Below are 24,832 nucleotides of genomic sequence, written 5' to 3'. Positions count from 1 at the left end.
GGGTAACAAGAGCGAAACTCCGTCTCAAAAAAAAAAAAAGGGGTACAGACATTTAGAAATACAACCAACAACCCTAGCTTGATTATCAACACAGCTAATGTCTCATCCTAATGGTTAAACCTATCAGTACATAGAGTAAAAATGAGTACAAAGGTTTTAGAAACCAGCCTTTGCCAACTGAGGAATATAAAGAAGAGGTGGAAAGTGGCAAGGTATAATGAGGGGGGGTGAAGAGAAATGGAAGAGTCAGGGAGGAAGGACCATTGAGAAGACAGAGAATCAAACCCCAAAACTATTCTAAAATTTCCTGTTGCTTTTCAGTAATTTGTTTTCATGCGATGGAAATTGGCACAGCATCTAGGATGCTTTGGGCCCATCTGTTTTTGAACTTAAGCTGTAGACAAGATTCAGAACAGCTGGAATCAGCAGCACTGACCAGGTTATATGTGTCTAGAGAAAAGAGCAATAAAATGATTGTGTGGGAGATGAAGGAAGAAGGTTAAATGGGGCAAAGGAAGGGGAATCTGGAGGCCATTCCCAGACAGAGAGGAGAAAATGGCTTGGTCATCAGAACTCATGCAAAAGAGCTACTAGAGAAGCCAAAGCATGTAACTGAAGAAAACCTAGGAGGAAACATTTCAAGGGTGTCAGAACAGGGCACTAACAAACAGTCTTACGAAAGGACTTAAAATTCTGCAAGTTTGGGTGTCAATGAGCAGTGCCCTGGGGCTTCATGTCTGAGAGGCCAGATCAACATTATCCTAAGGTCCTACAAGCATATTACATGAGCTGCTGGTCAACAGGTCACATAATCATAGCCTACAGCTGAGCAGATGCTGATGCTGATGCTGTATTCTTGGTTCACTAAATGCAAAAGAGGTGATCAGGGAGAATGGCAAGAAGAACCTAGGAGTAGGCTTAGGAGAAATTGGCAAGGGTCTCAATCTATAAGATGGCTTGCCTAGAGACAGGGCTGGCCCAGAAGTAGGGGGAAATGGTTGGTTTGTTCGCAGTGCATGTCTAGCCTACGTCTGCATCACTGATTTCTGCTAAAGCCCTGACTTAATCTATGGATAAGTGGGTCTCTCACTTCTCCTGAATCTGCTCCATCTTTTGTCAAGAGAAAGGGTTCGGCAGTGAGAACTGTTCATCAAAACCCCATTCTGGAAGGGAAAACATTAAATACAAACAAATAAATAAACTAAATTATATTTCGAACAAGTAATTTAACTACATTAAAGGTCTGGAGGTTGAGGGATGCTATGGTTTGAATATGGTTCATTCCCTCCAAAATTCATGTTGAAATTTGATTGCAATTACAAGTGGTATTGAGAGGCGGGGCTATTAAGGAGGTGTGTGGGTCATGGAAAGAATCCTTCATGAATAAGATTAATACTCTCGTGGAAGTGAGTTATCACTCTTGTGGGACTGGTTTAGTTTCTGAGAGTAGGTTGTTGTAAAGCAAGCTTCCTCCCAGTGTTTGCTCTCTTTGTACTCGTTCCCTACCCTTTCAGCTTCTCCCGCCATGTTGTCAGGCAGCACATGGCCCTCAGCAAGAGCTGAGCAGATGCTGATGCCAGGTTCTTGTACTTTCTAGCCACCACAGTGGTAAGCCAAATAAACTTTTCTTTATAAATTACCTGACTCGGTTATTCTGTTACGGCAACACAAAACAGACTAAGATAGGAAAGAAAGAACTAGTCAGCTAACTTTTGAACACTGTGTTTCGGCCTTCAGGGCTAAGAACAAAAAGAACTCTAAACTAGTATTAAAATCTAGTCAGTAGTCACCTTTTCAGAGGCATAGGTTAGTAATTCTAAAACAACTTTCTGTACACTCTAGGACTGAGCAATTAAGTGAACATATGTGATACAGATAATAGAAGCCAGGTTTCTTACTGTTCAGAGAACAGGAAAGGGGAGAAAATTAAATAAAACATGAGGTGTTGGATTGGAATGAAAGATACTTATGTGAACTCATAGGCTTTAATATATATAAGTAGACAGACGGATAAAGAAATAGTTATAGAAATACATGGGGGGTTGTCTCTGTCTATGTGTACATACATATATTACTGTACCATGCCAAAAGTTTTCTCCTATGCTCTATAAATGACTGCCAGTATCTTCCTTGCATACCTGTAAGATAAGTGGTTCCACTACATTGAGTGTTTTCCATTTTTTTTTTTTTTTTTTGAGACAGATTCTTGTTGTGTCGCCAGGTGCCAGGCAGGAGTGCAGTGGCGGGATCTCGGCTCACTGCAACCTCCGCCTCCTGGGTTCAAGCAATTCTCCTGCCTCAGCCTCCTGAGGAGCTGGGACTAAAGGCACGTGCCACCACGCCCAGCTAATTTTTTTGTATTTTTAGTAGAGACGAGGTTTCACCATGTTGGCCAGGATAGTCTCAACCTCTTGACCTCGTGATCCACCCGCCTCAGCCACCCAAAGTGCTGGGATTACAGGCATGAGCCACCGCGCCTGGCTGTTTTCCTCTTATTTCTAGGGAAAATAAATCTACTACCTCTGTCTGCTGAAAGGGACTATAAGTAATGGTACTTCAGTCACCAAGAGCATATTTAGCATCCATGGCTTCTAAATACTATTTCCCAATAAAAGCAACCAAGGCTCTCTGAAGAAATGGCCAACTCCAGAGCAAAGGCAAGGAAAGTACAAGTTAAGCCTGGAACAGGAACATCTTATAGTGCCATAAGTAAGAAAGTGCTCTAAGAATGATGGGGACATATCAGTAAGACACAGGAGCCAGTCTGAAGGGACTCCACTAGCCAAATCTAGAATAATAGGAACATTAAAATAAAGATGGTAAAGGTATATAACCTGTTGAATAAAATAATAATCCACAAGTCCACACTGATATAAGCCAACAACCAGACCAAAAAATGGGGGTGATGGAAAAGCTCTTCCTTACAGTAGAATTTCAACGGATAAATGTAGAAGACGAAAACTGGAAAAATGACTATTTGGTAACTATCATAATAAAAACTGATTCAGGCAAGAATTATAATGGGTGCTAAAACTAGTGAGTGTTAAGAGCTGAAAGGTAAGCCAATATTTACATGGTCTTAAAGCATCTCTCCACAATATATGGATTAATTACAAAGCTTAAAGAACAGCTTTATGGTGGAGAAACCTAGCAGACACAACTGTAACCAAATAGTCAAATTTAACATCACTAGTGATGGCACAAATCATCAGCAAGTGCCCCCGATATGATGCACTGAGAAGAATTTGACATTACACTTTATGGTATTCCTGCCAAAAGTGTGTGACTTGAATCAAATCATAAGGAAATATCAGAAATTACCAGAAATATCAAGTTAAGGAACATTCTACAACGTAACTGGGTCAATGTCAATGTCTTGAAATATAAAGAAAAACTTGCAAATCATCCCACATGAAAGGAAACTAAAGAAATAAGACAATTGAATGAATTGCATAATGTTGGACTTCCTTTTGCCAAAAAGGACATTTTTAGAACAACTAGTAAAATCTGAATATCTATTGATTAGATAATAGTGTCTTAACAATCTGTATACCCTGATTTTGATGACTCTACTACAATTATGTAAAAGAACATGCTTATTTTTAGTAAATATACCCTAAAGTATGCATGGATAAAAGGGTATCATGTCTGTAATTTACTCTCAAGCATTTCAGAAAAACAAAACACACGTGTGAGAATTGGGTATAAAAAGGGAGAAGTATAAAGTAAATATAGTAATATGTTAACATTTTTGGGCAATCTGGATAAAACGGTAGTATACAAAAATTCTTTGTGCTATTCCTGCAATTTTTCTGTAAGTCTAACATTATGGCAAAATTTTGACTAACAGGGTGACTCATCACCCAACAATTCTGTCTCCTCAACCTTGAAGTCTATGCCTCATCAGAGCACACACACATATATACTCACAAACTTAAAATATTTCACATCAAATAGTAACTTCCATGAGCTAGAATGTTACCTTATTCTTCTATGTTTAATTCCTTGCACAACTCTTGGCACAGAATAAATGTTCAATAAACGTTTGCTGAAAAATTAAGTGAACTTCACATACTAGGATTGGTGCTCGCCAAAACTTTTCATACAAATGGACAAAAGAGCCAGAAGTAGACTTGTTTTCCAGAAGGCATAATAGTACAAAGATGGGCTGTGCACGGTGGCTCACGCCTTTAATTCCAGCACTTTGGGAGGCCCAGACGGGCAGATGACATGAGGTCAGGAGCTGAAGACCAGCCTAGCCAACATGGAAAAACCCCATCTCTACTAAAAATATAAAAAGTAGCCAGGCGTGGTGGTGAGCACATGTAATTCCAGCTAGTTGAGAGGCTGAGGCACAAGAATTGCTTGAACATAGAAGGCAGAGGTTGCAGTGAGCCAAGAGGGTATCACTGCACTCCAGCCTGGGCAACAGAATGAGAGACTCGTGTCTCAAAAAAAGAAAAGAAAATCATACAAAGATGTTCTTAGCCTCCAAAAGAATAAGTGATTTTATCAAAGACTTTCAAGCCAGTTGTTTCTTGCTAGAGTGGCTCAAAAACATTCCCAGATCTGACAAATTGCTTTTTTTTTTCATTTGATTGGTAAGAATCTTTCTGAAGTCTTCTTTAATCTGGTACCAAGGAAACCTACTAAAGATGTATGATATTTTTTCTATTATGACTTCACTGAACTATGATGTTTAAAGTAGAACATTTCCTAAGCACTCAACATCTGGCTAGAAACTTGGTACGTATGCCTGGGGACTAGGGAATGGGGAGCAGCACTGAAGTCTTCATAAGCCATATTCTTATCACTCACCTCTGTTTAATGACGTAATTAATATCTAGCAAAATCAACATTAAGAAAGTACAAGAGTAAGGTTAAAGTCCAAGACAAAGCCCATAACAATAAGCCATTAATCAGTATATCATATAAACCTGAGGTGCATCCTTTGGAAGACACTAAGGGAAAAGCACTTGTGTGCTCTTCCTGAGTGTTCCTGCCTGTGTGATATGGTTTGGATGTTTGTCCCCTCCAAATCTCATGTTGAAATGTGATTCCCAATGTTGGAGGTGGGGCCTGGTGGGAGGTGATTGGGTCACGCGAATAGATCCTTCATGAATGGTTTAGCACTATCTCCGTGTTGATAAGTGAGTTCACACTCACTTAGTTCACAAGAGATCTGGTTGTTCAAAAGTCTGGGACCTCCCCTGACTCTTGCTCCCACTCTTGCCATGTGACATGTTGGCTCCCCAGTGCCTTCTGCCATGATTGTAAGCTTCTTGAGGCCTCACTAAAAGCAGATACCAGCACCATATCTCCTGTACAGCCTGCAGAACCATAAGCCAATCAAACCTTTTTTCTTTTTCTTTAGAAATTACCCAGCCTCAGGTATTTATAGCATTGAAAAAATGGCCGAATACACTGTGTGTCTGTATGCATGTATATCTAGGACTCTGTGGTAAGAAAGGGCACACATTTGGCTGGGTGCGGTGGCTCACGCCTGTAATTCCAGCACTTTGGGAGGCCAAGGCGGGTGGATCACCTGAGGTTGGGAGTTCAAGACCAGCATAACCAACATGGAGAAACCCCATCTCTACTAAAAATACAAAATTGGCTGGGCGTGGTGGTGCATGTCTGTAATCCCAGCTACTTGGGAGGCTGAGGCAGGAAAATCACTTGAACCCGGGAGGCAGAGGTTGCAGTGAACTGAGATTGCACCATTGCACTCCACCCTGGGCAACAAGAGTGAAACCCCGTCCCAAAAAAAAAAAAAAAAAAAAAAAAAAGTTTTGAAGTACACATTTCATTGTCTTTTTTCCTTATTTCAAGAGAAAAGATATTTCCGATGTGCTAAACAAACCTTTTGGAGGTTAATTAGCAGTATGATTAATTTAGTCATTGCTGCTAGTCACCTTCAAACAATTTAAAAAAAGGAGGGGCACACATTTTCACCCATTACCACAGACAGCAGAAGCAGGAAGGAGGCTGACAAATCCAGTCCATGTATAAAAAGGGGTGAGGGAGGAGGAGGAGGGCAGGAAGTCAATATACCTAAGAAGCCAACCTTTTCTTAACTGTGCCTGCCTTCCTGGGTTCACCTTACTCTGCTTTAGAATCCACTCAATAGCCTGTGCTTTGTCTTCAAGGAAATCCACCTGAGGCATCATGTTTACCTGTATACTGCAGAAATCAATTCTGTACAACTTCCTCCTTTTGCTAAATCCCTGAGATGCTGCCTATAAATTCAAAGAATTTCAAGCATCAACAATAACCCCTACCCCCACCCTAGAACTTAGTTATGAACATCTGTTGTTTACAAGGGTTCAGGCTGAGAGCTGCCAGACTTGTTCTGCAACCTCTACTTTAACACAGAGGCTGCCAGGGAGGGATGTCTGAATTTCATGCAAGGATGCCCTGTTCGGACTGCTTAAGCAGGAATCAGCAAACACAGCTCAGCATCCTAGTTTGAAGATAATCCTAGTTTGTTCGATTCATTTTCTAATCCTGGCTCTTTAATCAGCTGCACCCTAAATATATTAAGAAGCAGAACTGTGCTCATTGATTCTCCCTGAATTTAAAACCCAATGAGCAATGATAGTGGCAATGTATAAAAGGAGGAGCTAGCAGAAAAGATGAACCTATTTCAACTCTGAAAAACTCAAACCTTACTTTTTTCTCATTCTCCCTAAAACCTTCATTAACACTGAGTCCTTCTCATTTCACTATGTTTCTCCTCACTGTGTGATGCTTCTGTGCAGCATAGGAATTAGATATTAAAGTCATTACTTCAATTAACTAGGGAACAAATCTAATTGAGGACATAACTATACTCTCTTTTACCTTTCCCTGACTGAACCAAGTACAAGTCCCTCCTGAGTACTCCACCTTTCTTCTCCTCCTGGTGACTACTGGAAACTGCTTTAAATGGGGTGCTATTTTTAGATTCCTGTGCACATGTGTTCTTATTATTCTCTGTCAGCCTGCCCGATTTTCCCCATTTCAATTATAAAAGCATATATGGCAGAGATTGTCTTTTCTTCTTATCTTGTAAACCCTCCCACTTAACACAGTCAGCTCCCAATAAGATGACACAGCTTTTGCCTTGAAAAGAGAACTGGATCAAAGTAAATTCATTTAATTGGCTGAGAATTCCTGAGAATTAAAGATCCCAAGAACACACTGCTTAGTAGTAGTTAAACACATTGCTTCCTGTGTCTGCTATAGAATTATGAGGCTTATAGGAGCAGAGAAAATGAAACCTAAAAGCTCCCCACACACCAGCACTGTTGTCAAGGAACATGATCACCACTGTCTTTGCTCCATGGAACTGAAATCCTGAGGTATGGCCTGCTGACATTCCAGTGGCAGATCCTAGGAGACAAAGGAAACTCTCAGGAGTCTCTAGCATCCTCCCAGTTACTCATAAAAGCAAGTTTTGCTTCTGACATGCCCTCTTATCATTCCCTACCCTGAAAGGAAGATATAAAGCCATTTATGTAGAAGCTTGGGAGCTTCTGTTTGGCCTCATGAGACAAACAACCCAGTAAACCATATACTGTTAGACTCATGACTAAGGTTTGTACTGCCCTGGCTTGCTGGCCTCGATGGTAGATACTGCAGGAAGCTGAATAGGACCAGCCTTCTTTTATTTGCCCAGGTCAAAATTGGGACCTGTGGGCCTCAATAGTATATCCTTATAGAAACTCAGGAATTTGGCAATGGGACTAACTATTAACTCTAAGAGGATAAGAAAATCGGAGAGTGGCTGTAAACGTCCTCATCTTCATGATTATAAGCCTGGATCTAAAAGTAACCCACCAAGGTTGAACTATATGACACCTTACAGAAAAAAACATACAATTGCTGAGTTTTTATAGGGACTGACCATGCAATTACAAAGAGTCACATAATTGCATATGTCCTGCCCAATGTGGCTATACCATAAAAATCAGGGTAGGGGATGAATTTCTCATTCATGAGGACCCACAGGGATCTGAAGAAAATGGAAACTGACATATTACCTAGCCAAGCTTAGGAATGCTTAACTCTTAACGGAATGACCAGTGCATCTAATATACCGGTGTTTTACTCAGTATAGCTGTGCTCAGGTCTAAATCCTGAAAACAGGGATAATAGTTGCTACTATTTACATTTACTATGTGCCAAGCCCCGTCCTAAGTGTTTCACATTTTTATGAATTCACTTAACCAGTATTAACAACTCCATAAGGTAAGTACAAGTATTATCCTCATTTTGCAAATGAGGAAACGGAGGTGATTAAAAACTTTCATCTAAAAATCACATAGCAAGTAAGTGAGGGAAATCCAGGATTGTGAACCCAGGAAATTTGCTTCCCAGAACCTGTGATCTTAACTGCCAGGGTTGACACTCCCTGATAATTTTATCAGCTACCATTTATTGATCATCCATTAAGTCACAGACATTAGCTAGTGCTGTATATACGTTATATATGTATATATAATTCCTTAGACGAGCGCTTCAAGGTAAGTATTACTCTCAACATTTCACAGGTAAGAAACTAAGGCTAACAGGGGTTAAGCGATTTGCTTAAGGTCACACAGGAGTAGAACACACAGGATTCAGACCCAAGTTTTTCTGGCTCAAAGCTCTGGTTTTTCCCACTAAGTCGCAAAGCTTCTCAAAGAACTTTTAACTGCATTCTTACTCTCTTCCAAAGACTGGATCACCCTATCTTGCTGATTCCCAAATGGCCTTCTGTGTCTCTTCCATCCTGCTTTACCAATGTGTGAGAAGTCCTCCCAACTCTTCCTCCAAAAAGGACTCAACCACGATCTAAGGTTCTACATGAACTGGGCCCATGCAAAACACACCAAGGAACCTTCCGTTGATTTCTTAACAAAGGCATCTTTAGCCATGGGGAAGGGAAGCCAATCCTTGCAACACCAGATGCTACATCTGGGCAAAATCTTTCCTGAGGGAACAAACAGCTCCCAAATATGTCCAAAATGAGTAAGTGACGCACTGGTCCAGGAAGTCAGGGGTTCTCCCTTCCGGCGGCTTCATGTTTCCTAGTACTTCCCTCCTGAAGGTCAATTGATATTCAAGAAGGAACTTTCTGGTCCTCCACCCTTTTCTGATTTGCAACCACAGCTATAACATCTTCCATGGCCACCTACTGACTCTATGCTTTTAAACCCAATGCTCTCCTGTGAGACTGGTGAATGACTTTGAACTCAATTCCAGAGGAGGAATCCATCGGCAATAGTAATGTAACTACAGAGATGGTGCACATTCAAATACCGGGCCTGAGGCCAAGAACACGGACTCTACATGAATTTTTCTTTAATTAATTGTGTAACTAACCTCCCACTGAAAGAAGTATTGCAGGTTGAATGTCTACCAAATTCTTGAGATACCTAGGCCCTGCTCCCTCACATCCCTTCCAATAGTGACACAACTGATAACCAGCCAAACAAGCAGGTTTACTTTCTATGTCTAGCTGCTGGATATTCTGCTAATTTAATATTAGTGAAAATTGGATATTGTCTTGTTCTTCTCTATCTCCAGAACCAAGCCCAATTCCTGATACATAATTAGGTTCCTAAAATATATACTGAATGATGCAGAAATAAATATATCATTTAAATTCCTTTATACACTCTATAATCTGAGTATCACAGATGATACAAAGGAAGTTTCCCCTTTGTCCTTCTAAACCCTTACTATTGGAAATCACAAATATATTTCTACAGTTTCAACCATCCCCTCTCTGTGCACATGTGCAAATCTCTACCAACAGCCAAAAACTCTCTTTAGTCCTGTATACAGCCATTCATTTTGTCAATCACTAGAAATTTCAGCTTCAATACTCTTCTAACACCTTAAACTTAAAATCCAAAAATGAAATTTCTCATATTCTACCCCTTCAAAAACAATTCCTTCTCCTAACTTCTGTTTAAAATTTATATATTTCTTTTAAAGGTACCAATAAATTATCAGTCACCCAAGTCAAAAAGATACTTTACAGACCTCTTTCTTTTGTGGCTTCCAAGCTAACTGGAAACTTGAATCCCATCCGTCAGCAATTCCTGTAGATTCTTCCTGTACCAGGTGCTTTCCATCTGTCTCTAGACTGTAAGCTTTAGGAGTACAGGGGTGGTATCTGGCATGTGTCTGGCATATGGTAAGAAGATACATATTTGCTAAATGGACAGAAAGATAAATTCCTCTTCTTTTCATTCCTACCATCCCAACCTAATTTAGATCCTTATGATCTACTGCAGCAACTGGTTTCCTTCTTTTATGTTTCTTGTCATTTAGTAAACTACCACCAGGTTAATCTTCCTTAATCAGAGTTCATACGTATTTAAACCATCAGTGGTTTTTGGTATCTATTGCATAGAGCCAAATCTCCAATCAAGAGTCAAGGCCCTCCACAATACAAACCTATCTACCTTTGTCCATTTCCTCCATATCCACTTACTCTCCCAGTTAAACCAGTCTACTCACTGTACCTCAAAAGTGCTTTGTTCTTTCATCGAGCTATACCCCTTTTCTCCCTAGAACATCTTCCCCCTCCCTTCTTCACCATCTATCAAGAGCCATTTTCTTTAAAGCTTTGTTCACATCTTATTTCCTTATTGAAGTGTCCTGACCACAGCAACTGAGCCTCATCTCTTCTGTAGTGTATACTTGGTACTTAACACATATAGCCTTATGTTAAAGATTTGTATTTGAATTTAATTTTCCCCTGACTAGATTATAAATTCATATGAGAAAGAACTACTCCTTTTATTTCTTTGGATCTCTGTCCTCTATGAGTTTAGAACAAAACCTCTAAAACAATCAACAAATATGTGTTGAGGAGAAAAAGAAGCTAGGAGAAACACTGCAAAGATATTGACAGTAGGTTATAAAATGGCAGAAGGTCTCTGCAAGGAACACAGCTGGATAGCAATGTAGAAGTATTCCTCTAAAAACTCAACAGAAAAAAAAAGCTACCTAAAAAAATGAGCTATTAAAAGCAGGAGATCAAAACCAAGTGAGCTATGACTGAAAGGTAATTTACAGCAAGTCTATTTAAAAAAAGAAAACCAGCCAACACATTATCAATTAGAGTCCTGCTGGGCAATATTAACACAAATTCCACTTTAAAAAGACAAAGGCTCAGCAACAAATAGGAATACATTTATGCTCTTCAAGGAGCCAAGGAAAATGCAAGAACATCTTCCCTAGAAAGGCTTCCTACCCTTGCATAATACTTTATCACTGCTCTTAATCAAATCAGGCTGACAGAATTTCAGACATTAGCAGGGTCTTCCCACAATTCACAGGGATGAGGGAAGCCATATTACCTGTCTTAAACAAAGCAGAATAAGGTAGAGTCAAATAATCGCTACAGTTCTATCTGTGGCGTCTCTCATTCTCTGGGGGAAGGGGAAAGGAGAGGAATGGGACCAGAGGGTCAGACTCTGCAATGGAGTCAGAACTGTGCAGGCTTTAATGAGGATGTTTGTACTGAGCATAGTGTGGGAGAGGACAAAAGGTGAGCAGGAGCAGAGCGGAGTAGGAGCAAAGCCAAAGGGTGACCGGGTAATGGCTTCCAGGGAAGGAAATGTCCAAAAGACAAAGAAAGCAGTTCAGCAGTGTCCATCCCTAAAGGCAGTCACTTAGAACTGTAAGAAAATACCCAACCTAGCCCAGTATGATTGGCTGAAACCTAGCCAGGGTAAGAGAGTGGCCTGGAAAACAGTGAGATGAATCCATGTGGACCAAATTCAGCCAACCTGCCGCATCCCAAGTTGAATACTTTCCACGTCCCTGAGATGGGTCTGCCCAGAGCTGCCGCTGGCAGCTGCTCTCCTGGCAGCACAGGAAGACAAATTCATGGCATTGCTAGGCCAACAGCTGCTACAGCTCCGGGGGAGGTGATGAGTGCCCGCTGAGATGTTCTGGGCAGAGAATAAACTATTCTGGGATCAGTCCTAGAGTCAGCAAAATCAAGGCTACAGTTCACTGACTGAATGAAAATACAGTACTATTGTCACTCCAGAGACCCAGGAAACCAAGAGCACTTTCTCTGTTCCAGCTTCTTTGACTTCCATTGATTCTTGCCCTCACACTTGGCCCCAGCTTGTCTATTTCTAAGGGTATGACCTCTGTTTCGGCCCACATTAACCTCACCACTGGACTCCTTTCTTAACAGGTCTACCTCCTTCCAGTCTCTCTGCTCCAATTGATCATATGCATTGTTGCCATAGTTACCCTTCCAAAGCACAGCCATAATTATGTTCCTTGCTCAAAAACTATCAATGGTCCCCATGCTTACAGAATAAAGCCCAAACCCTGTCTCCTGGCATTCATAGACGTCTTTAATCTTCTGGCCCCTGTCTTTTCCAGGTTTATTTCATGATAACATTTATAATTCCTGTTCTTTGGCAAAACAGATGAGTTATCCACCAGCCTTTGTCCCCACTTCTGTTAGCCTTTTCTAACACTGCTCTATCTAAAATGCCTCCTTTCCCATCTTTTCACCTTCTTTCTACAACGTCTGCATTGTCTCAACTGTCTTGTGCTTAAAGGATCAATACCTAGCATTGGCACTTTTATTTTTTCATTTCCCATGCATTGAACTTGACCTCCCTAAAGCCCTCTTCAGTCCCCCAATCAGAAGAAATCTCTCTTCTTTGTACACTTGTGGTACTCTGTATAGATGGGTAGTCATGGTCTTTCCTACAATTGTCCTTCCATATACCACACATGGACAATGTGGTAGATGCTGCTGATCGTCCCCCAATATTTTCCCTTCTTCTATATTAATAGAAACTATAGCCAGAATAATAACTACAGTTCACAGCCTCCCTTGCAGTTCAGTATAACCATGTGACTAAGTTCTGGCCAGTCAGATATGAGTTGAAGAGATGTAGGTGCCACTTCCAGATTGTACCTTTAAAAAAATAAGGCCATACCTACTCCTTGTCCTGTTGCCTTTCCTGCTGGCTGGAATGAGAACATGGTGGCAGTGAGCCTTCTTGGGTTATACAGAAGAGGACAACACTCTGGGGATGTTATAAGAAGCCTGACAGCCCTAGACAGCTAACAGCTATACTACTACAAGAGAGAAGATCAACCTCTGTCTTGTATATGCCATTATTACTTGGGTTCTATTACAAAAGTCAAACTTATATCTTAACAAAACCAGACATGCCTAAGATGCCTTTCCTATGCCAAAATGTCAAATTTTCAGCTGCCAGCAAATGTTTCAAGCTTGGTTTAGTGATGCTGACTGCCAGGTACCAATTCCATTTCAGCAGGATGGTTGTCTCTGCACAGCAATCCTTGTGCTGTGCAAACATCTGAACACTTGGTTATCTTTTGCAACACAAAAACAAGTGGAGATGGATAAATCAAAGTGCTGTTACTAATGTTGCATTAAGAAGTAGAGGTCTCATCCTTGTATTACTAAAATAAGGGTAGAACTCATCAGCTATGTGGACTCTTGAAGTATTCACTGGACTTAAGCAGGCAGGCCATGAGTTTAACTGTGGAAAAACAGAACTAAAGACAAGGTATACAATGCTAACAACATATCAGGTGAGGTATAATTCAGAATGTCACATATACACTTATTTATAATAATAGAACCCACCTACTCCACATACAACTGTAGTTAGACATTCAACCATTTGACTTCTGTATACATTTTTAGGAATAAATTATGCATGAAGGTAGGATGTTGCCTGAGCCTCTTACGGAGTTTCTCACCACCTTGCCTGTATTAAACATATTTGTACATATGTTCTATCTCCTCTTCTGCCAGGCTGTACTATATGAAATTGCCTTTTTGACTTCAAAAAACCCAGCTATTTCACATGTTTCACCCTAAGAGGTTGAAAGCTTTTGAGTTTGGGGCTCATCTTAGTCATCTTTGCATCTCTCACAATATCTTATACATGACAGGGTATCAATAAGAAATTGCTCTTAACAGGTCTTCTACTTGAAACACTTCTAGTTCCATCAGACAACACTTTCCCACCTTACCTTCTATTCTTTGCCTTAAAAAACAAAACAAGTCTCTCTCTCTCTCTTTGGGTAGCTTTTGTTGCTTCTTGTAGTAACTTCTACTACCAACCCGTAACTTTTATTCCCTAAGCATGGGGTCCTGGATTTAGCTCTTTGTTCTCCTCTTTCTCTTCCCTGAATTCATATACTTTCATCTCTTCCACAATCACTTTTACCCTGAAGATTCTGCTAGCTATCCCCAGTCATAACCTCTAACCTCAGCAATATGATATCACCTGGATACCTGATGGCCTCATACTGCTCCAAACCCAAAATGTTCAAAGTAGGATCACCATTCAAAACAGATCTCCCCTCAACACCCCCACTTCTATCATGAATGTCACAATTCTTCTAGGTCACCAGGGTAGAGACACTGGGTCACCTCTGACCATTATGGTTCTATTCTTTATCCAGTCAGTTATCCAGTCCTATTAAGTTTCTTGAATATATTCCTACTTCCTTTCCACTCCCCTTGCTTTTTTTTTTTTGCTCTTACATTGTGTGTAGATTACCCCCAAAACCTTCATCCTGGCCTTCTCTTTCCCTCATGTTCTCTCCCCACCCAAGAACCCAGAGGGCCCACTACCAAGCTGCCACAACCAATCTGAACTTCTCTGCTTGCTATCAAAGAGCTATAATTTGGGATCTACTCTACTTATTTAACCTTATTTTCCACTGCTCTTGAAAATATCTGTGTTCTCATATCTCTACTAAAGCACATTTCACATTATACTCTTCACACAGCTCTTTTTCTTGTTAACCAGAGATTTTTTTTTTTTTTTGAGACAGGGTCTCACTCTGTCACCCAGGCTGGAGAGCAGTGGTGCAATCAGAGCTCAATGTAGCCTCCAACTCCTGGGCTGAAGCGATCCTCCCACCTCCTAAGAAGCTAGGACTACAGCATGCATCACTATGTGGAGCCAATATTTGTTTTTTGTGGAGATAGGGTCTTGCTATGTTGCCCAGGCTGGTCTCAAACTCCTGTCCTCAAGAAATCCTCCCGCCTTACTCTCAAAGTCCTGGCGTTACAGGCATAAGTCACCATGCTCAGCTTAACCAGGAATGCCTAAGCTTGTGTTAGTTCCTATAGGAATTAAAACAGAGCACAGTAACTCAGTAGGTATTTAAAAGGAATTTGTTGAATAAGTAGATTGATTGTTACTCAGGATACGATCAGACAGGAAGCTATTGGAGTAAACCAGCTATAAAGTAGAAAAGTTGCCCTCTTCCAGGTTCTTGTACCACCTTGTATCAAATACTTTCCTTCCACAACACCAACCCCGACTTTAAATTACATATCTAATTGTGTGATTTGTTAAATGCCCATTTCTTCATCTATTATAAGTGCTATGCAGAAGAGGCAGTTTGTTCCTTGCTACACCCCAAGGCATAAAGGAGTTCAAGGAATGTGCAATGAAAGTTAGTTAGATGAATGTGTTAGGAACCTTCCCTTTAATAAAGCTGGATCCCATACTTGCCCCTACACCCTCTCATCACCAAATATTCCTGCTTCCTCTCACCTGCACCTGCTGTTCTCTCCTCTCCTACACAAATCTACCTCTTCAGCCTGGGTCCCACCTGCTTCATAAGAACTTTCCTGACTATTCCAGACCCTTTATCCATCTCCGACTTTTCATCACATCTATGTTGTACATAACACCAGTCATCTCTTAATAAGATCATTACTGTTTTATGCTCTAATTGCTTCCTGTATCCGAAATATTCTCTCCAACTACATATGAATCCCTAAACTTCTCTTGTATCTTCCAATACCTTGTACAAGCACAGAATTGGTCAATCAATAAATACTCACTAGGTATTTGAGGAAAAAAAATGATGCCAGGTACCATCTTTAACAGAAACTAAATCAATTCTTCTAGCCTTGAAGAAACTACCCTATTCCTAGTATGTGATCCTAATCAGAGCAACTCAGATGACTTGGAGATTAATGTATCTGAACCTTAATTTGTAATAAATATGTCCATAAATTGAGAATATGATATAGTATCAAAAATCAAATGCTACTTTAAATTTAGGAGGAGATTACCAACAGGATAAATCCATGAATCATTTTCTAAAGCAAATGATTCCTCCCCTAAGTCTTCATTTATTACATCCTAAAATAACATTTTATTATCAGATGATTCTCTTATCATAAAGAGAATAAGACTTGGGAAAGGTAAGAAACTCTGAGGAAAAAACATCTGGAGGAAATTCTCATTCTGGCTTGAGATGTCGTGTTCTCCTCAACCTTAACCCCATCTTCATTGCACAGAGCTTTTAAAGGATTATTTGTGTCCTGTATTATTAAGGCAATAAACAAAAATAGACAATGAGGAAAATAAGATACACTTGGCATTAATTCTTAAATTCATTCATTCACTTATTTATTCCACAATATAGTGGAATCAACAATACAGTGAGCATCTACTACACACCACATATTATACGAGGCACTGTGGGACACTAGACAAACTTATACAGTCCACTATGGGAAGATAACAGAAGGCAGACAGTGCAGAATGCCCCAAGAGAAGAACAAATAAAATGCTGTAAGAATTCAGAAGATGAAGAACTTTCTTTCTTCTGGGAAAATCAGGAAAATTTCCTGGAACAAGGAACACCTGAGATGGGTCTTGAGACATGGGCATGGCTTAGACATGCAAAGATGTAAAGACTGACAACGTAAGCTCAAATAACAGGATGCCAGTGACCCACTGGAGTGAATGTTCTGTTTGGCGAAGGTATGGTGGAACAGAAACAAGAAATAAGGTTGGAAAGCTGTTTGAGACCGATGTAGAGGAGCTTAAAGACCAAGCCAAAAAGCATGCACCTCTGTTACAGAACAGCACTTCTCAAATGTCATTGTGCACACAAATCACCTGGGGATCTTGTCATAGGAGCACTGGGGTAGAACCTGAGATTCTTCATTTCTAACTGTGCAGATGATGCTGATACTGAGAGATTACAATTTGAATATCAAGAACATAGACGGGCTAGGTATGGTGGCTCGCACCTGTAATTCCAGCATTTTGGAAGGCTGAGGTGGGAGGATTACTTAAGGCCAGGAGTTTGAGACCAGATTGGGCAACACAGCGAAACCCTGCCTCTAGAGAAAATAAAATTAAATTAAAATAGCTGGGTATGATGGTGCACACCTGTAGTCCCAGCTACTCAGGAGGGAAGCTGAGGCAGGAGGGTCACTAGAGTCCAGGAGTTTGAGGCTGCAGTGAGCCAAGATCATGCTATTGCACTTCAGCCTGGGTGACAGAGCAAGGCCTTATCTCTAATAATAATCATCATCATAAAAAGAATATAGACAATGGGGAGACATTGAAAGTTTTACAGGAAAAAACTCTCTGATCACTAGTGTGTTCCAGGAAGACTAATTACAATCACAGTGAAGCAGGCAGATTGGAATGGGGAGAGGCTGCAGATCAAGCATGTCCAACCCGTGGGCCACATGGGGGCCGTCCAGCCCAACACAAATTCGTAAACTTTCTTAAAACATTATGAGGTTTTTTTGTTTTTCGCAATTTTTTTTTAGCTCATCCACCATTGTGTTAATGTATTTTATGGGTAGACCAAGACAATTCTTCTTCTTCCAGTGTGGCCCAGGGAAGCCAAAAGATTGGACACCCCTGCTGTGGACTGTGGTCCTCAATGCTGGCTGTTCATTAGAATCACCTAGGAAGCTTTTACACCACCCTGTCATCCAGGCCCCACTCATTTAATTGGTCTGGAGTGGGGCCCAGATTTCTGTATTTTTTTTTAAAGTTCTCCCGGGAATTCTAATGTGCAACCAGGGTTGAAAATCTCTGCTATAGAAGATATAGTAAATACCGCAATCATTCAGGCAAAAAAGATAATGATCTAAACTAGGGCAATGGCAGTGGGAACCCAGTGAAGGGGGCCAGCTGTATAAAATGAATTAAATGTAAAAGAAATAGACCTCAGCAATGCCTAGACAGGGATTTAGATATAACAGTTTCAACATCATTTATTTCTTCTAGTTAAAGACAGTTTGGTGAAATGGTTAAAAAATATAAACACTGGAACCAGACTGCCTGGGTTTGAATTCCAGCTCTACCATTTACTAGGGGTGTATGAGTGAGTGTGAGTGTGAGAGAGAGTGTGTGTGTATGTGTGTGTCAGAGAGAGAGAGAAAGAGAGAGAGAGAGAGATATTGACAGACCCTGAGTTAACCTCTTTATGCCTCAGTTTCCTCATCTATAAATTGGGGATAATAACAATAACCATCATATGGAGTTGTTGGGATTAAACAAGCTAACATATATGTAAAGCCCTTAGTAGTATGCCCGGCAATAGAGCTATAAATGAGTTTGCTGTTATTATTAGCATGGTTCATCACCTATTCTCATCTCTGTGAAATGCTGAATTGCACATAAGACTGATCTGGAAAAGGAGAAGTCCTTGAGGGCTTTCAACCAATCTGAATCTAGTAGCTCCTGAATCCAGATGAATCTAAGTGGCGTACCCTGCCCCCATCCACCCTGGACCCCATTTCAAGGTCTTTGAGAGTAACAGCCACAGAGCCCCTACTTGAATTGCTGGTCCTTGGTGCTGCGTGTCTTGGCCAGGAAGCGTTCAGCCAGCTTCTCCAGGTTGCGGGAGTAGTCCATCTCAATCTCTGCCTTCTTTCGGAAGAAGTCCTGGAGGTCCTGCAACAGTTGCACTCGGAGCTCACACTGCTGGTCCAGACATTTCATCTGCTCTGTGAGCTGAGCACGGATCTCTACAACAAAAAACAAGAGAAGACAGTCAGAAAGACAGCCTTAAATATATCAACCACGCATATCAGTATTCACCCACCTTCCATTTACTTATTCCCTGTGCCCCAGGAAATTCAAAGCCCTAAACAAAAAAGCCTAAAGTCTAAACTGGCCATATGATATGAGCCACTTCCAAAAACCCCAATCCTTTTTACACCATTAAAGAACATTGTGAACCAGGAATCTGCTGAATCACTTAGGAGAAGCTCCTTATTAAACATAATAATATTCCTATCTACCATTTAAATTACTGTATTTCTAGTAGCACAGAGCCAGAATCCGGCTGTCTTCTGGCAGAGGGCCCAAATGAATTATCACCGCTACCATCCTATGAGGCAGGTACTACTTCATCCCCATTTTAAATATGAGAAAACTGAGTCTTAAAGAAGTCAAACTTTTAAGTGGTGAAGCTGGGATTCAAATCCAGACAGACTGACTTTAGAGCCCACGCTCCTACTTTTTGCACTTTTCCCCGTCATTTCAAAATGTCGTTTAGCATCTTCGTGAAGTAGGATGAAGGTCAGGATATTTTAATGGAGATAGAAAATTTCCCAAGGTCAAATGGTAGCAATCAAGACCAAAACAAGCACAAGAATTTCTAAGCAAGCAAACCATTCACTGTCAATCAGATTCCACAGTTTCCAATGTCACAGAATGAAAATCTTTTTTTTTTTTTTTTTTTTTTTTTGAGACAGAGTTTCGCTCTTGTTACCCAGGCTGGAGTGCAATGGCGCGATCTCGGCTAATCGCAACCTCCGCCTCCTGGGTTCAGGCAATTCTCCTGCCTCAGCCTCCTAAGTAGCTGGGATTACAGGAACGAGCCACCACGCCCAGCTAGTTTTTTGTATTTTTAGTAGCGACGGGGTTTCACCATGTTGACCAGGATGGTCTCGATCTCTCGACCTCGTGATCCACCCGCCTCAGCCTCCCAAAGTGCTGGGATTACAGGCTGGAGCCACCGTGCCCGGCCAAAAATCATCTTTTAAGAAGACTTGGAAAAGAGATTTTTTTTTCACTAACAAATATCACTCATATCTGTGTCGCTTCATCTTCATGGACGCTGAAGTGCCTCTGCAGTGTCATAGCTAGAAATATTTCTGGTTAAGCTCTAGCATGCAGATTTCTGGCTGGTCAGTCCTTGTAGGGAGCTAGCAAATACTCTCTCTGGAACTGTTGCAAAGGCAGCTACAGATGCGACCAGATCTGCCTCAAATGCAGCACTGCATTTGTTACTGACAAGAGACCTGGCAGTCACAGGAAGCAGTCTGCCAAAGCCAGCCTGATTTTCAGCTCAGAGAAGGCCTGCAGTTTGTATCCTGCTGACATTATGTCCCAATCCCCATCTGAGTCAGAATGGAGCCATTTCTTTCATCCTTTTCCTCTGCAAGCCTGCTCAGCTCCAAGTGCATTAGGATGTGATAATGACTCCAATCCCACAGAAAAGGAGCACCTAAATTATGCCTTTTCTTATTATGTGCCCCCAAATTTATTCCCAAATAGTACAGTTGTAACAATACTTTCTGTCTATGCTATGTAATGCATCATTATGGGGAGAGGGGGTCTAGAGTTTTCCCATGAGCTGCAGATACATCAGAGGCAAATCAGGATCAGAACTATGACGCTAAAATGTTCATGAAGCAATGAGGATGGGTAAATGATGCATTTAGCTTTGCCTTGAAATAGCTGAGGCTCCATAATCCATCCCCATCTACATTTTTGTTTCTGTTTTTACAAATATCAGTATGTCCTTTGTGGATGATCTCAGGTGATCTGTAAGCACAGTTCCCACCCTCTTCATCCTCATATCTCTCCCTGTCAACCACCAATGCCACCAGCCTGCAGTAACCTCACCTGAACTGAAACTGAGCTCTGAAGGATTGTTTCAAGCAGACAGAAGGCTGTGCAGAAAAGCTGCCTACCTCATCACTCATCAAAGCTCTCTTATTCTGTGTTTTATGGAGTCTGATTACAAGGGTGTTGAGGGTAAAGATCTACAGAGGTCATGTCAGGCATCTGGTTCTTGCCAGGGTTTATTTGGTCTCTTAAAGGTAACAGCCCTTGTTGAGACTATTCCTGGAGGCATCTGTCCTCCTTCAATGTATTAATGAAAAGCTGACCGTAATAGACATTGGGTGGGCAGACCATGCAATGAGAGGGCATTCAGAATGCTTACTAATATTACTTAAATCTCATCCATGAAGTAAGAACCAGGGCCTCTTAGAATGTAAAGGCTTTCCAGATACTCAATCAGTAACAGATGTACAGGGGATATGGATGGACAGTAGGCTGTCAGATCCCTCTGAGTCCCCTGTAATGCACTTAAGAATTTGCCTCAGTCACCTCACTAACCAGGGGAATAGAAAGGAACAGTTAGTTGGATGACAGCCACCCTCTGCCAAAAAAAAGAGGGAACCAGGCAAAGTCCCATGAAGTTCCAGAAGCAGGCCACTCCAGAGTTATCCTGTGTAAGGAACAAGTACTTCATAGGATGCCTCTGAGATATATGATTTAATATAAGAAACCCCCAAGCACATCCAGCCAGCAAGGAATTCCAGCCTGACTTTGTCAGGTGCCTAAATGAGGGCATCACAGTATACGCTGCATCATAGGTACTCCCTCTGGGACCCTGAAGGGAAGGAAGCATGTGTTTACTGAACACATTTTATGGGCCTTTTAATATATCATCTCATTTAATTCTCACGAGTAGTCTGTAAGGTAACCACAATTATCCTGATTACACTAAGAAGAAAACTGAAGTAAGACTCACTAAATAATTTACCAAAGGGTCAACAGTTGTGCAAATGGAGCTGGAGCTAAATTAAGGTTTGTCTGACTTGTCAAAGAAGCTAATAATAGGTCAGAGAAACAAAAACAAGAGAAACAGAACACCAGTTTGGAGTCTCTGAAGGTATTTCTGGGCAAATCATGACCAAAGTGACCATGCCTCCTACTCCTGGAACATCGCCTTTTCCACCTTCCAGCTGAGGGTTGATTCAGGCCCCTAAGACAAGTTTGGAATCGCCCACCGACTCATTAGCTAGCTATGTTTCAACTTGTCCACAACCAGACTGGATCCCTTCCCCACTTCCTAGATCTACTCTATAGGACAGCTTAATGGGAAGTTCTCTTGTCCTGTGAGTACACTCTGAGGTCTACCAGGAAGCCTAGAGGACAGAGACTGTGAGAAAGCGATATCCCCACCCCTGACCCAGGAAAAAAAAGGCAGGAGGGGGCTCTGTTAATAGATACCACCTGCCAGTGTGGTTTATTTGTTATATGATACCACTGATCAACTTCCCTCCCCCACTACTGGCCAAAAAGGAGAAGAGGAACAAGAAGGAGGAGGAGGAAGAAGGAGAAGGTGGAGAAGGAGAAGAAAGAGAAAGAAGAAGAAAGGACAAAGGAAGAAGAAGATGCCTCCCTTGTTAGCATCCTCAAAGCATCCACTCAGGCATTTAAGGGAAATTCTAACCACTCTCACTCTTAGATGTACAGCTCTAAGACAGGACAATTGTTCTATCCAGGGCAAAATGTGTTCCTTTAGGCACTGCTGCTGCTGCTGCTGCTGCTGCTCCTACAAAGGCAAACAATGGTCCCCAAGAAGGCAGCTATGCTGGCCCCAGTCCCCATCCATGCACACAAGGGACATGAAACAACGGGCCACTGAATACCAGCACTCCTGGGCCATGTGCCCAGGCTGGAGGCCGCTCTGAACCCTGGCCTATCAACAAACAAAAGGGTAGAAAGAATAAAGAAGCAATTATAAAAACATAGAGGAATTCCTCACAGTTCCGTCGTGTGCTTAGGCGAGCATGCATATGCACATCATGTGTGCACACTCAGACTCACACCACTCATACCACTTATACCATGCTTCGTGATACCAACTGAAGAAGGATTTACAAATCTGGTTTACAGTTGAATGAGAGAGTTCTTTAGAGTTATGGAGATGGTTGGGTCCTTGCCAGTTCCTTCCCTAGAGATACATGGGAAGAAGCCAAGCTTTCACTTTTTAGAAGCAGCTATATCTTAGGGGTATGAACGAATTACCTGGCTAGTCACAAAGCCAACGTACTAAGGTCACCATGAGCCACCTGGAGTGCTACATACTCCCAAACAGCCTCCACTGAGCACATAATAGAGCCCATTTATTCAGTAAATCTTACTGAGCCTCTCCTGTATGGAGGCACTGTGCTAGGTGATGGTGACAAAGGAGAAAAAGACAGGTTTAAGCCTTATCCTAATGAGGCATGGCTTGACAAAGAAGAGAAAGGACAAAAGAACACAGAAAGTCTTATTGCTTCTGCTTTAAAGATTCTTTATTATAACGAAGCTGTGGATATGAGCCCCAATCTGAAGATCTAAGATTTAAAAATCATCAATAGCAGAAAAAAAATCACATAACAAGCCTAAGAAAAGTCTAATGTCTTCTGACATTTTTTTCCTATTTGTTTTTCAAAAATGACACTTGAATAAAAATTGCAGCTTCCCTTGCAAGAGGAACCAAAAATTTTTAAAAGGTTCTTGAAAATCAGAGTTGACCTCTGGTTGATATTTCATGCAGATTCAAGACAAATTTAAACCTCACTGCTTTGAAATTAAGATAGTAATGATTGTTGCTCAATTTTGTGAGTATGTTTAAACAACTGAACTGTATACTTTAAAAGACTGAATTTTACAGTATGAGAATTATATCTCACTGAAAAAAAAGATTAAAAAATGTAACCCCACCAAGTAACATATTCTGTTGAGCACCATCTACCAGTGAAGGGGAAAATAACCCAACAAACAGGAACCAAAAAGAGGAACAGATTCTTGGTTTCCATTTCCCCATGTATATAAATTAAATGAATTCTGCATTGACTATTCCTACTAAAGCAAATCTTGGATGCTGACCCTCTAGGCAGTAGGCTTGGCCATGACATTGAACTCCACTGGTGGATCACCATTCCATCATTTCTAAAGGGTATCAGATAAAGACCTGGCAGGGAGTGTTTTTATATGTGAATTCAAATTCAGGATCACAAGACACAATCACAAAGCTTCCCCCTGGAAATGCTGCCTCCTTGTCCATGCTTGGCCACAGCTGAGATACTAACTACACTCGTCCTGGTATTTAGAGAGAGGCTTATTTCCTTTTTAGAAAGATGCTGAAGGGTCTTAATAAGCATGCAACTGGAAAAAAAAACTAGCCCTAATAGGATACTGATCACTTAACAAAAACAGGCAGGGCCCTGCCACACTGACAATCACGTAGACTCTAAATTATAACACCTGCCAATGCAGATGACACAGTCCTCTGAAAACTGCCCCCACCTCAGAGAACATCCAGGGAATTCACCAGTCAGCAGAGTATAGGGGGTGAGGGAGTGAGAGTGTTCAGCCTATTGCTTTCAATCCAGAGATTCCTCTTTCCTCCCTTCAGAATTCATCTTCTTCAGGAATTTTCTCTGATTAAGTAATTAATACCACATTTCTAAGGAGAAAATGGGGGAGGAAGGGCAGGCCAGGAGACAGACATAATCTTTCAGGAGAGTCACACTGGCATGTCCTTCCTTTCTCCTTGATGTCCCAGCACCCAGGGGGCAGGAGCTGTGACTCCCACAGGCTCTGTTGCCAGCACGCAGAGCAGAAGATCAGCCCGCATTCCCCACTGGGAGCCTGGCCTGACTGCCAGTCTTTTTCCACCCAATCTGCCTCACCTGCTTTTAGCCCTTTCACAAACACATGATGTCACCTCGGCCATCTCAGGAATATTAATTCCTAGTACCTTTCCAGAGAGTGTTACATAAGAATACAATTGAGGCTTTCAGGCTCTACCCTCCGTATCTCTTACTAAGACTTCTTATCACACAGTAATCAGCCCCTCTCAAAACTGTTCCCCAGGAAACAAAATACCAGAATGCCCTGCCAAGACTTGCTCTCTACTCTGCTAGTTTGCCTTTCTATGAACTTAGTAAAGGGAGGACTCAAAAATCCTTGCTGGACAGATG

At 41.3% G+C, this 24,832-nt stretch overlaps 1 protein-coding gene and 1 non-coding gene across 10 annotated transcripts in view; one reads left to right on the top strand and one right to left on the bottom strand.

Annotated features, from left to right (window-relative positions):
• SRGAP2 (SLIT-ROBO Rho GTPase activating protein 2) overlaps window positions 1-24,832 on the bottom strand; it is a 270,134-nt gene that overhangs the window by 147,767 nt on the left and 97,535 nt on the right. For all 9 annotated transcript variants that reach the window (XM_010341021.3, XM_003930445.4, XM_010341022.3 and 6 more), the window contains exon 3: window positions 18,610-18,802. In XM_010341021.3, coding sequence (XP_010339323.1) covers window positions 18,610-18,802 — 193 coding nt within the window. The remainder of the gene's footprint in view (window positions 1-18,609; window positions 18,803-24,832) is intronic.
• Window positions 5,798-5,927, top strand: LOC120361616 (small nucleolar RNA SNORA19). Its single transcript, XR_005577784.1, has one exon. It is a non-coding gene; the product is annotated as a small nucleolar RNA SNORA19 (small nucleolar RNA).

Source organism: Saimiri boliviensis, chromosome 14 (genome assembly GCF_048565385.1).
Source record: "Saimiri boliviensis isolate mSaiBol1 chromosome 14, mSaiBol1.pri, whole genome shotgun sequence".
In the NCBI taxonomy this organism is placed as follows: domain Eukaryota; kingdom Metazoa; phylum Chordata; class Mammalia; order Primates; family Cebidae; genus Saimiri; species Saimiri boliviensis.
This window is presented reverse-complemented; position numbering and strand designations above follow the sequence as displayed.